Here is a 12,271-nt window from a genome sequence, read left to right as displayed (position 1 = left end):
ACAGACACAAACACAAATAAAACTAGAAACTGAGATCAAACATGCTAACAAGAAAGTTGAAAATGAAATGGCAGGAATTCTTAACTTGAATGGGGAAGAGAATTTTAGTTATAAAATATATGAATGCCAAACATCATATAATACAATCTTAATTCCTTCCAGTGACATAAAATCCTGTATTCCAAATGTACACCAGCAATTTAAGAAGAGGTGCCATTGTGTTGGTCAAGTTACACTGTCACTTAGAAATAACCCTGTTCCTATTTTAGGGGTAAATTCTTAATGTACTGTATCTATGTCCCCCAATTTTAAAACTTGTTTTTTTAAATAGATTTATCATTTATATATACACATAGTATGCATAGCATCTTTGGAATTATTGTCTAGTCATTTGAGAGACAAATGTCAAAACAATAAAAAAACTATTAACAATCTATTCTGGTAACTTTAATTTTGACCTTTTAATTCTATAAGATAACTTTATTTAAAGTAAAACAAAACCCAAGCAACTAAGACATTGTTTTCTACCAATTAAATTATAAAATTAAAAACAATTATTATGCCATCAAGCTGTCAAGGGTGCGGTGAAAATGGGCATGCTCACTCATGCTGAAAGAAATGTAAGCAAGTAGAACCTTTTGGGAAAGGAATTTGGCAATGCTTATAATGCTTATCAGAATCTATATCTAGGAATCTACTTTAAGAAATGACCTGAAATGTGAGAAATATATTATACATGAAGATGTTTGTTATGGCTTTATTTATAATAGTGAAAAAGTGGAAGCTAATTAAGTAACTGTACAGGCATGATTAGATAAAGAAGATATGCAGTCATTAAAAATGTTGCTTGTGAAAATTTTAAATAACATGAAAAAGTATTAATGAAGAGCATTAAGTACAAAAAGAATATATTAATAAAAGGGTAATATGCAAATGGTCGGGACGCCCTCATGCATAAAGACCGATCAGCAGGCTGCATGCGCAGCAGGCGTGGGTGGGCGGGGACTTGCAGCTTCGGGGACTTGCGTCACCCGTCATAATCCATTACCAGGAGGCCTGGGGCCCGGGAGAGGCCTCCGTGCGGCTCCGCCCAGTCCGCAGGCCTCCATGCAGCCCAGCCCAGGAGCGGGGCCCGGCAGAGGCCTCCATGCACCTGCGCCGGGGGTCCGGGGGCCTCTGCGCGGCCCGGCCTGGAGGGGGCCTGGTGGAGGCCTCTGTGCAGCAAGGCCTGGGCATCCCATGGCTCGGTGTGGCGAGGCCTGGGGGTCCTGAGGCTCCGCGCAGCACCGAGGCAGGACCTGTCTCTGGCCTACCTCTTTGGGGCAATCCATCAAGGAGCCCCAGATGGGTGGGCGGGGCCTACATCTTTGGGGCAATGGATCACGGGGCTCCCGCACTGTGACAGGGCACAGGCCAGGCTGGGGGACCCACCCCCCAAGTGCAAGAATTTCGTGCACCAGGCCACTAGTCCTATATAATAAAAGGCTAATATGCAAATTGACCAAATGGCGGAATGACCAGTTGCTCAATGCAGGAGCTGTTCCCTGGTGGTCAGTGTGCTCTCACAGGGGCAGCGCCACTCAGCCAGAAGCTGGGCTCATGGCTGGCGAGTGCAGTGGTGGTGGCGGAAGACTCTCCTGCCTCTGTGGCAGCGCTAAGGATGTCCAATTGACAGCTTAGGCCCACTCCCCACAAAGCCGTCAGTTAAGACATCCCCCAAGGGCTCCCAGACTGCAAGAGGGCGCAGGCCAGGCTGAGGGACACCCCCCCCAAGTGCATGAATTTCATGCACCGGGCCTCTAGTAAGTTATATTAAGTATGATCTCAATTGGGTAAACAAACATACTTGCAAATACTTACCTGGAGAATGAAAGAATTTCTCATATGCTCAGGTAAATTATCCAGCATCTCTGTGTAGCAGCGCATCAAACTCAACAGCCAAAAGTTCCCAGAGGTAGAGTCTTCCTCTGCAGTGTAGGTGAAGGGGTCCACCATGTAAATGACCACAGCTGGAGGATAGGCTTGGCTGTCGGCGGAGTCAGGCTCCGTGGGAATTCCTATTCTCTCCCTCTCCGTAACACTGCAGAGAAAGTCACTTATGAGATGCAAAAGTAAACATAAATTATGTAAAAATAAAGTCAATTCTAGCGCATACTGACTCCTTGGGCAATGATTACAGATGAAATGTAATATTAACATGTGTCACATTACTGAAATAAAGGCAAACCAAGCCAGTTAGCACCCAAGATAGATATAAATGACAGTAACTGCCTCTAAATGGGAGATCTTTTTTTCCCTGTAGCTGTAGTCTACAAAGATAGTTTATAATACTATTATATTAACAGTAATAGCTTATTTTTATCCATATATTATATTCATATAACAAATATATGTTAATAGTAATAGTTTACTATTAAGCTAATCTACATATATAAAAGCGTAATATGCAAATCAACCAGATGGTGGAACAACCGGTCGCTATGATGTGCACTGACCAGCAGGGGGCAGATGCTCAATGCAGGAGCTGCCTCCAGCCCGTAGGCCCCGATTGCCTGATTGGAACCTGCCAGCCAACCTCTCAATTTTTCCCCACCAGCCGGCAGGCTCCGATCACCCAATGGGGAACAGGGAACTGGGGGTAGGTGGCGGAGCCAGCTGCCGGCAGCTGGGGAAAATCACCCCTGATCACAGGCCAGGCCTAGGGACCCTATCCGTGCAAGAATTTCGTGCACCAGGCCTCTAGTAAGTTTAATAATAAATTAAATAGGTAAGTTAGTTTACAAGACGTCTCATATATTTTTTTAAAATATATTTTTATTGATTTCAGAGACGAAGGAAGAGGGAGAGAGAAACATCAATGATGACAGAATCATTGATCGGCTGCCTCCTGCAAGCCCTCTACTGGGGATTGAGCCCACAACCCGAGCATGTGCCCTTGACCAGATTCGAACCTGGGATCTTTCAGTCCGCAGGCCAATGCTCTATCCACTGAGCCAAACAGACTAGGGCAAGAAGTCTCATATTTCTTAACACTGAAGCTGCTGATTGATAGCTGTTACTTTCTCTTGGGAAGAAGAAAATCAGAGTCCTTTACTGGATTTAGAGACTCTCGAGGTTGACGGGGACAGAAGGGTATAGAAGAAAAGTAGATAAGAGTCCACACGGAAGCCACCCACCTCAATCAATGAGTAACATACCTTTCTTGTCCGTCCTGTGAGGGCTGAGAGGAGCTCTGCCCAGGCTCAGGGTCTCCACCACAGCCTATGTTCCCTTGCGTTCTATCAGCAGAACTGGTCCCAGAGCTGGGGTTCTGCCCTCCAACACTACCACTGAATCCTGACGAAGAGGTAGTGCCTAGCTGGTTAACGATGGGAGCAGAGGCAGACGATGAGACCGGTGGCACGGTGGAACCAGACGCAGAACTACTTGCTGCAGGGTTCGCAGAACTGCCATTGGAGGTGGGATTAAATGCACCGCCAGCGGAGGGAGCTGCAGATCCTGCATTTGAAGCTAAAGGCCCAGTGTTCCCAGGAGTAGCTTGTCCCTGTGCTGCTGCTGGTGGGGTCTGGTACTTAGGTGGCGTCAACAGGCTGCTATCAAGCTGCAGAGTGGCTAAATAAGGTGCTGAAAGAATATATGCAGAGAGACGACATTAGTGAGGTTCTGCAGTGTTAGACAATCAGAAAATCAGAATGGTCACTTTTTTTAAAACTATGCTTTCAGGTTTCAATATTTTGGTTACAACACCCAAAATGCTATCTCCACACTTGAACACATGCTTATATATCATGCAAACACAGAAACAGACATGGAGATACTTATGAATACTGAAAAAGAACCTTGCTTGAAAAGAAAGAAAATCATTTATAACATTTTCCTTTCAGACTAAATCCATATGTCATCACTGAAAAATGGGAGACCAGCCATTGTGGTATATTATGCTCTTATGCATATAGGGCTTTACAAGCTTCTTAGATTCTCTTGGGAATCTGGGTTAAAATTAAGCAGTTAATCTTAAGTCATGCTGTTAAGTTTTTGAACTCTGGAGTAAATTAGATATGACTTCTTTAGGCAACTTTAAATAGTTTTTAAAGAATATACATGCACATGAAAGTTAGCATTTAAACAGAATGTAAAAATTAGATCTAAATAAACACAGTAGTGGAACATTAGACAAAAGAAATATAATGTAGCACCCTAACAGGTGTGTGTGGGGGTGCAATTTGCTATTTTCTCTCTCAAATCCTACTTTTCCAAATAAATTCCCATTTACCTAGGTGATGGCGGCAAACTTGCGCATAAAGTTTGAGTCTGGAATGATTGTCATTCTCCTCGCTGCTCCACGGCTGGTTAAACCACTCACTCACAAGCTCGTCCGTCAGCTTCTGTGCCACGGTCTTCCCCACACGCATGATCCCATCACGTAGCACTTTGCAGATGGGCTTGTGCTGCCCAAGCCTACACATCTGATACCACAAACAAGACCATTACTTATGACAGAACGCATCACCTTGTTCAGCACGTAGTGTTAGTGAGGCACATTCTGTACATACAAGTGGAGGCATTTTCCTTTTTCTTTTTAGTGTGACCACATGCAACCACACCAACATTATAAACTGGTCCTATTTGGTAATTATCATGTACCCTGATACTGCTGTATATTTCTCCAAAACCTGGAGTAGCTCCTCTACAGAAAAACAAGTGTTTCTTCTGAAGAAAAAGAAATGTTTCTGCAGCCCAGCCCATTCATTCTTCCAGCCTGAGGAAAAACTGCAGCGCACTACCCGACGGACTGCTAGGGGTCAAAAAGGAACTAACAGGTCCCTGCCTACTAAGGCTGACCGAGACATCTGTCCACTAAAACCTCTTAAGTAATCCCCACTCAAAACATTTTCCCATAAGATAACATTAAAATGTATGGGCCATCTGTTAGATTGTTACAGACATTTGGAGATCACTAATAGCGGAGGGCCACGGAAGTGCTGATCACTTTTATAAAGTAAATGGTTGTTTTAGTGTGAGATGCTGTTGTCAATTTCCAGGATACTAAATGGCAGATAATTAATATACCTGTCAAAAGTAAACTACTTAACTACCTGCTCACCAGCAGTAGAGCCCATATTATTATCCCTTGCTAGAGTTAATGAACTGAAGGCTTACAAAGACCCTACAAAATCTTAAGCAGGTATGTGTTGCTGCCAAATGCAAGTTCTTAAGATCTAAAAAGATCTGGCAAGCCTTTTATGTTTTGTAACTTATGTGTAGGCTTCCTTCAAGAGAATGGCTGGGCTTTGAAATTGCTTAGACAAGTTTTCTGTGTTAGGGTAAGTATGACTTAATATTATTCTGTATCCATGGGCCAGGCACTGTTTAGAAATTACTGTATCCAAGGGTTTCCTTCAGTGGCTTAATTGATGCCATTACCTAATACGTAGCATCGCCTCATTTCTTTGCAGCAACACATACGTCTACTACTTCATGTGTACTCATGTTTATAGAAAGTGGATGTTCTACTATGGAATATTTTTGAAACTCAACTTGGCATCTTATTTAACAACCACATTTGTAATACTTATAATATGCCTGTCACAGTTCTAAACACTTTACAAAATCTCATTAACCAATGTCACCCCAATAAATGTAATAAAAAAACTTACTTAATTTAATCTTGCCAAATATGATATCAGAAGTATAAAGTACAAAGAACTTAGTGTGTGTGTACTTTGGCAGAAGAAATGTGGTACTTTCTCTTCAAAGACAGACATGATTCTAATTTTTCAAAAGCAACAGGAATTTATGTACTAAAAATATAAAATTATCTACCTGGCTGTTACATTATGATGGTGATTACATTCTTAATGTGTATCAAAATTTCAGTATTAAGATGAATGTAGTGTTAAACAAAACATACCAGGGGCATGATTCATAAAATGTATCTTTTGATTTAGAAATTTTCAAGCTGAACATTTTTATTCAGTTCTGCCCTCCCCACAAAAAGGGTAGCCACACCTTCTTTTTGCACAGCTCATCCTCTGAACTGCCATTTCCCCTGGTGAACAATCCTTTCAAACCTGTACACATCAATGGGGGAAAAACAGCTAAGAGGATTTTACGACGTGTGGTAAAGCTGGTAGAGGAGTTTTCTAAATCTAATGAAATATAAAGCAAGATGGGAACGCAATTTATTTCTAGAAAAACTTCCCAATTTAATTCTTTCCTTCATCTTCCAACTAATTCCAAATTTTCTTTAAGATCTACTTTGAAGATATTTATTCTTTAAAATTAAGTCATAACCAGAAACAATCTGATGACTCATGTCAAAGAAATGGTTTCCAGATCTTCCTCACCTCATATACAGCGCTCAAGTCCCTGAAGAAAGTTTTGGCTCCTTCGAGCAAGGCCTCATTTTCTGGACACACCACAATATAGGCAACATCACGGTGGCCCCCATATGGGTCCAACAACAGCCTCTCCCAAAACGGCAAGGAGAATGGCGAGATGGTGAGGAAGTCTTTGTCATAGCCTACCAGCAGGGTGGGGATGGGCAACGGCTCAGGAGACTCTTCTGAACCTAAAACAACAGTGCAGTTTAGGAAGGGGCCTGGGAGTCTGATTCCCACAGCCGAACCATTTGGAAGTTCCTGGTGCCCTCGTCTTAATTCTGGCAGTGGAAATTTCATCGTAGGTTGACATGATACTCTTAAAAGTATTCTCCAAAGCCTCTCATTAAATGGTCCCTGATGAACAACTTAATTAAATGAGTCTGAACATGTTCTAATGGTTCAATCGGAGGGCAGAGCAGAAGAAGTTGAAGTTCATTTCCCAGCAGCACTATGTCACTTCCTCTGAGATAAGTGTCATAATCGGGACCTTGACAAAACCAGTTCAGAAGTTCATCCAAATGAAAATGCCACGAAGACAAGGAAGAGGAGACTCTAATAAATGCTCTACTTAGGGATTATTTCCCTCATTGACCCTGATTATGCCACCAATGTTTAGAAAGCTTGACTCCAATACTGACTTTAGGAAAACAAAAAGAATATAAACTCAAGACTATTTTGTCAGGGAAGCAAGGACTTGACTAAAGCTGCTTTCCAGGAGACCGAAAGTTGAGAAGGCACGCAGACAGGGAGGAGACTGTACCGTAGGTGCCCCGGCCTGCCATTTTGTGGAACTGCTGCCAGGTGAGCGGTCCCTGCACATGCTGGATGTTCTCCCAGGTCCTGCCCGTGCGCTTCTTCTGGATGGCGTCTTGGAGAAAGGGCTGCAGGGACAACAGCATACGGACCACATCCTGGGAGGAGAGCATGCTGATGTCCAGCACTGGAACGGACAGTAAGTGAACATAAACGGAAATCATAAAGGAGGACTAGACTGGCACTCTCCTCTTTCTGGCCATCATTTTGGACCTCAGTTATACTCCATGACAAAGACATTATTAGTGATAGAGTCTATTTTTAGTAGACTCTAAAATACTTGACTCAGGAGTCAGAAGGAAAGAAATTCTTCTACTGAAGTGGAAAAAGTAATTTATTATTTATTATTGGAAAGAATACAATGGAAAATAGGTTACTCTATATAAGTAAAGTGGTTAACTATAGAACGGTTTAAGAGTGGAAAGATGCATAGGCCTGGCTTTTTAAATCATATAAACCTGTTTCCAAGTTGCTTACCAGGAAAGAGAGCTGCAAACATTTCTTAATTATTGTATAACTTTAATTTATAAACATCAATGGTTAGATTATATGATGAGTGCAGAAAAGAAACGTAAGGTTTTGAAAACTTTAAAATGCTCTTACTATAAAATATTTTCACAAAATGCATCTTCAGAAAGAAAGCCTTCCCTGCAAGGAGAGGTGCCTGAGAACACAGCAGAAGCAATGATAAGACTGAAAGCCACCTGTACACAGAGGAAGGGAGGGGACTCGTGGCTTCTGACCAAACACTCTTCCTTCCAAACTGAGTTTTGGAAGTTGTAAAGATCCTTTTGAGATACCCAGGTAAAGGAGGGATCTTAATCAGCAATTTGAAACTCTATGCAAAACTGTGCATGTATATGTGCATGAACATAAGTGCATTTTTTCCCCAGAAGAGAAGGGCCATAATGCTCCTCAAATTCTCAAAACAATCGGACAAACTAAATAATTTTAAGGTGATCAGCTCTCAATCCGCACAGCTGGGTTCCTGAAGAACTTTCCTTACTCTTACTTTTCTACTATTAGGAAAGGGGCATGGATGAAAATCTAAGATTTACCTACCAAAGAAATCCGAGACACAGAGTGCTGAGGGTTCTTAAGACATTTTTAGATTGTGTCCTTACATCAAACATAGTTTGCAAATTGGTGGCCAGAGTTATTTTTTTAAATTTTGGAGTAAATCTCTCCAGGAAATTTCATCCACAAATCTGGATTTCCAGCTTCTCTTGACAAATTGGGAGACCTGGCAACCGGAGCTGAGATCCACACTCCTGCACAGCCCCCACGGACTGGAGCCGAGGAGCAGCTGCCCCTCAGACAGCTAGTTCTCCCCGGTTCCTCCTTGGCTGCCTGCCTGAGACGGAAGCAATGCTCAAGTCTTTATTTCTAAGCCTGTGCTTCTCTTTTTTCTTATAAGTAAAAATAAACAAACAAAAAGCCCAGTAAAGTACTTCTTACTCTATCAAAAGCAGGAAAATGAGAGACTGAGAGAACCAGATTAAAAGCAGACACAGTTCTTTGTGAACCCTATTCCTGTGCCTATAACATAGAAAGTGTGCTGTGGAAGGACACACTTCAGGGCATTGCTTTTTGCCAATCTGGCTCCCCGCATCGATCATTTACATGACCTGTCTGCTACATGTAAGCATCTGAATTTGGAACCCACACCTTCCCTACCATAAAAGGTGCTATTTTTCATATGCAAAGATGACACTACTGTTCCTCCCACACAGACTGCTTTTCTGTCTGAAGGCCACCATCTAGTTAAAAGGAACTACCAAGATAATCATCCACATTTCTTTAGGAGAAAGACTGCACTTTCTTCATAAATTCATCCAACAGACATTAATTAAAGGTCTGACAAGTATAAGGCACTGTGCTTAAACCCAAGCAGTCATAAAAATAAGTATGACTTGAACACTTCCCTAGGAGTTTCCACTTCTAAGAAGTCTCCCTGCTTAACCTGCTCAGAAAACACCTGCCATTCCCTACTCCACTGAACTCTGTCCTCTGAACATTCTTTTATTATTCCAGAGTTCAATTTAAGAAGCTCATATAACCTTCTCCCTATAGGACTGAGAGTTGTTCAGAAGCAGGGTCCCTGTTTCATCATGTAACCCCGCCAGCCTGGCCTCTGTTCCTCCCCCATTCTACAGAACCAGCTCTCATTATGGGTACACGACTATCCTTACCTTAAAAGCTCAGCTGCTCTTTAATGCTTCTTGACCACTCTCTTTCTTGAAATGTGGTGACTTGGCCGATTTCACCAAAGCCTGCCTCAGGCCCTGCCCTCATTCTGTGCTCTCCTCCTCAGGGAGCTTCCCTCCTCCCCTGTGCCCCTGTCATCTGTGTGGCCCACTACTCTCTTTCCCCTGAGCTCCAGGCCCATCAACTCCCAAACGTCTATTCCACATCTTTATCTCAAATCGATCTTTACAACTTCCAAAACTCAATTTATGAACTTGCTCCTCAGACCTGGTCTTCCTCCAGTCCACCTACCTATCTTTGAATGACACCACTGTCTGTCCAGGTATACAAGTCACAAACCTGGGTATCATCTTTAAGATTTTGCTCTCCCTGAACCCTCAAATTCAACCTAGTACCAAGTCCTGCAGTACTACTTCCTAAACATCTTTTTAATGCTTCCACTTTTGTTTTTTCTTTGCTAGAACGCTAATCAAACCTTTGTTTCTTATCTGGTCTACTACATTACCCTCCTAGTTTTCCCAAATCCATTCTGCCATTTTCTAAACCACAGCCCACATTAGGGTCAGAGTACATATTTTTTTTCTTTTTTAACACAAATCTGATGTCAATAATGCTTCATAAAACCCATAGTGACTTGTTAGGGTTCTATGAATGAAGACCCAACCCCTAGCATGTTTCTAAAGGCTCATGGTCATCTAGCCCCTGCTGGCCTCTGTGCAGCTCTTTAAAGGCCCACGCTCTGTAAAACTCTGGGCCTTCACATTCGCCACTCCTGCTGGGACACAATTCTTTGCTTCCTATCCTCTTTGCCCAGTTAATTTATACTCATGGTTGAGATCTCAAGTGTTACTACTTCTTCAAAGAAGTCTTCCTCCAGCCCAGCGTTCCTCTCCTCCTCCATGCTTTCACCACTTGTAATACTTAGTGATAATATTAATTATTTCATTAATGTCCATTATCCAAAATAGATTAGAAATTTCCGAGGGCAGGTACCTTGTCTCTTTCAGTCAACATTTTATTCCCCAGTATGCACCACGTTATTGATAATGAATGCATAAGGGAAGGAGAGAGCAAGGTGCTTGACACTCTTAAAGCTCAACTCCAAAAATGTTTGTCAACTGGAGCTTTTAATAGAAGAGCCAGTGACATGACCAGTAACCGCAGGACTAAATAAAATGTGATGACTGTTACAAGAGAGAAAATACTGAGAAAACAGAGGAGGAAGAAAATGACCTGTAACTGGGTAGAAGACTAAATGGAAGAAGTAGCATGAAAACTTGACCTAGAAGAGCGAGTGGGTTTAAACATGAAAGGCTGTGCAAATTACACTCTTGATGACTTTGATACTCAGCAGTCACAGGCTTCCAATATGAAATGCCTCTATGAATTAATAAAGAGGAAATTTCCACAAAGCAAGTATTCCTCTCCAAAGGTGTTTCAACATAAAACATTCCCTTAGTCCTTAAGTTTAGGATGATATCAACATAGCGCTCACTTTAGCTATCTTATTTTTTAAGAAATGAAATTTAAAATTTTGTCAGAGAAAAAGTAAAGAAAGTGTGTAAGCCACCATCACGCCAAGCTCACTTCCAAAGGGCTTTACTATTCTGGGACACCTACCGTTGCTATGAGGCCAAGAGTGCACAGTGGCACTTCTCACCAGCGCTTCATCCACCTTTCCACCTGTGGGATTATCCACATACTGCCGCCCCTGCTCCAAGGCATTAAAGCATTCCGTCCAGTAATCGTTATTATCTGCTTGCACCCGGTCGTAACTCCAGCTTATGCAGGGAAGCGTTTGGCGACTGTGAGAGGAAATGTAGTCCAGGAAACTCAGTGAAGCAAAAGGTTGTGTGTGTTGATTCTGCAGGAGGAGGAGAAGGCTTATAGGTGGCTCCTGGGGTTTTCTGGCTGCCTCCATCTGAGGAAGGAAGGTGGTCTGACACATCATTAAGCGCCTCTCTGCAGCCTGACCGATATCAGAATTCTTCCCAAAAATATCCAACTCATCTTCCAGGAAGAGTCCCGAATTGTAACCAAGTTTGCGATTCATAATCGCACTGAACCCACAGGTACAGCGGTACTGGTCCTCGTTGGAAGAATCGGGGATATAAAGCCCGACATCTGCCCCTTTGATGTTCATGTTGCAGGCACAGATGCAACAGCTGTCAAAGTTTCTGTCTTTAAAGATATTCATCACAGAATCAGAGAGAATCAGGGTGACATAGAGACTGTGGGCTTCTGGAATAGGTTGCATGGTGGCAGGCTCCACAGAGTTAAGGGGCCGCGTGGTAGAGGGGGTAGAGGCTGGTGACCCCTGATCGGTGCTGTCATATTTAACAGACCCTTGACCACTGGCAGTACCCCCACCTCTGGGAGTTCTTGGGGTCCTGGGGGTTCGTGGCGTGGGGACAGAGAAGCGAGGGGTTGCTGGCGATGGCAGAACTCCTGCTCCACTGTTGCTGGCTGGGGCAGCACTGTTCAACGTCACTGGTGTGTTCATCTGTGGTGTGTTCAGATAGTCTGGGTCTGCTAGGCTCCCGACGCTAGGCACATTGCTGCAACACACAGACAGCACCAAGTGAGAATCAAAGGCAGGTCGCAGAAGCTAGAATACACACCTATCACCCTGACCTGGCCTGTGCATTTCTTATCATTTATGTGTGTTATCTTTTGGTGTACTCAACTTTCTCTTTAAAAAAAAAAAAAAAAAAGGATTCAAAGGAGTCAGTACAGCATGTGGGAAAGCAAAAAATGAGGAATGAAGAAAAAAAATCAATATGGCACTTTCCTTCTACTCATTCCACATTGAAGCAATCCTCATCTAAATCTTTTGAGGAAACCTTTAGTATTTTTACAGAAAACAC

At 42.7% G+C, this 12,271-nt stretch overlaps 1 protein-coding gene across 2 annotated transcripts in view; it reads right to left on the bottom strand.

The window, feature by feature from the left end:
- The window catches only part of MED13L (mediator complex subunit 13L), a 275,922-nt gene that overhangs the window by 19,725 nt on the left and 243,926 nt on the right, over nucleotides 1–12,271 (bottom strand). For both annotated transcript variants that reach the window (XM_079762667.1, XM_079762668.1), the window contains exons 17-22: nucleotides 11,025–11,962; nucleotides 7,144–7,323; nucleotides 6,348–6,571; nucleotides 4,274–4,466; nucleotides 3,198–3,624; nucleotides 1,861–2,080 (exon numbers count right to left, since the gene is read on the bottom strand). In XM_079762667.1, coding sequence (XP_079618793.1) covers nucleotides 1,861–2,080; nucleotides 3,198–3,624; nucleotides 4,274–4,466; nucleotides 6,348–6,571; nucleotides 7,144–7,323; nucleotides 11,025–11,962 — 2,182 coding nt within the window. The remainder of the gene's footprint in view (nucleotides 1–1,860; nucleotides 2,081–3,197; nucleotides 3,625–4,273; nucleotides 4,467–6,347; nucleotides 6,572–7,143; nucleotides 7,324–11,024; nucleotides 11,963–12,271) is intronic.

This window comes from Cnephaeus nilssonii (genome assembly GCF_951640355.1).
Source record: "Cnephaeus nilssonii genome assembly, chromosome: 22".
NCBI classification, from domain to species: Eukaryota; Metazoa; Chordata; class Mammalia; order Chiroptera; family Vespertilionidae; genus Cnephaeus; species Cnephaeus nilssonii.
This window is presented reverse-complemented; position numbering and strand designations above follow the sequence as displayed.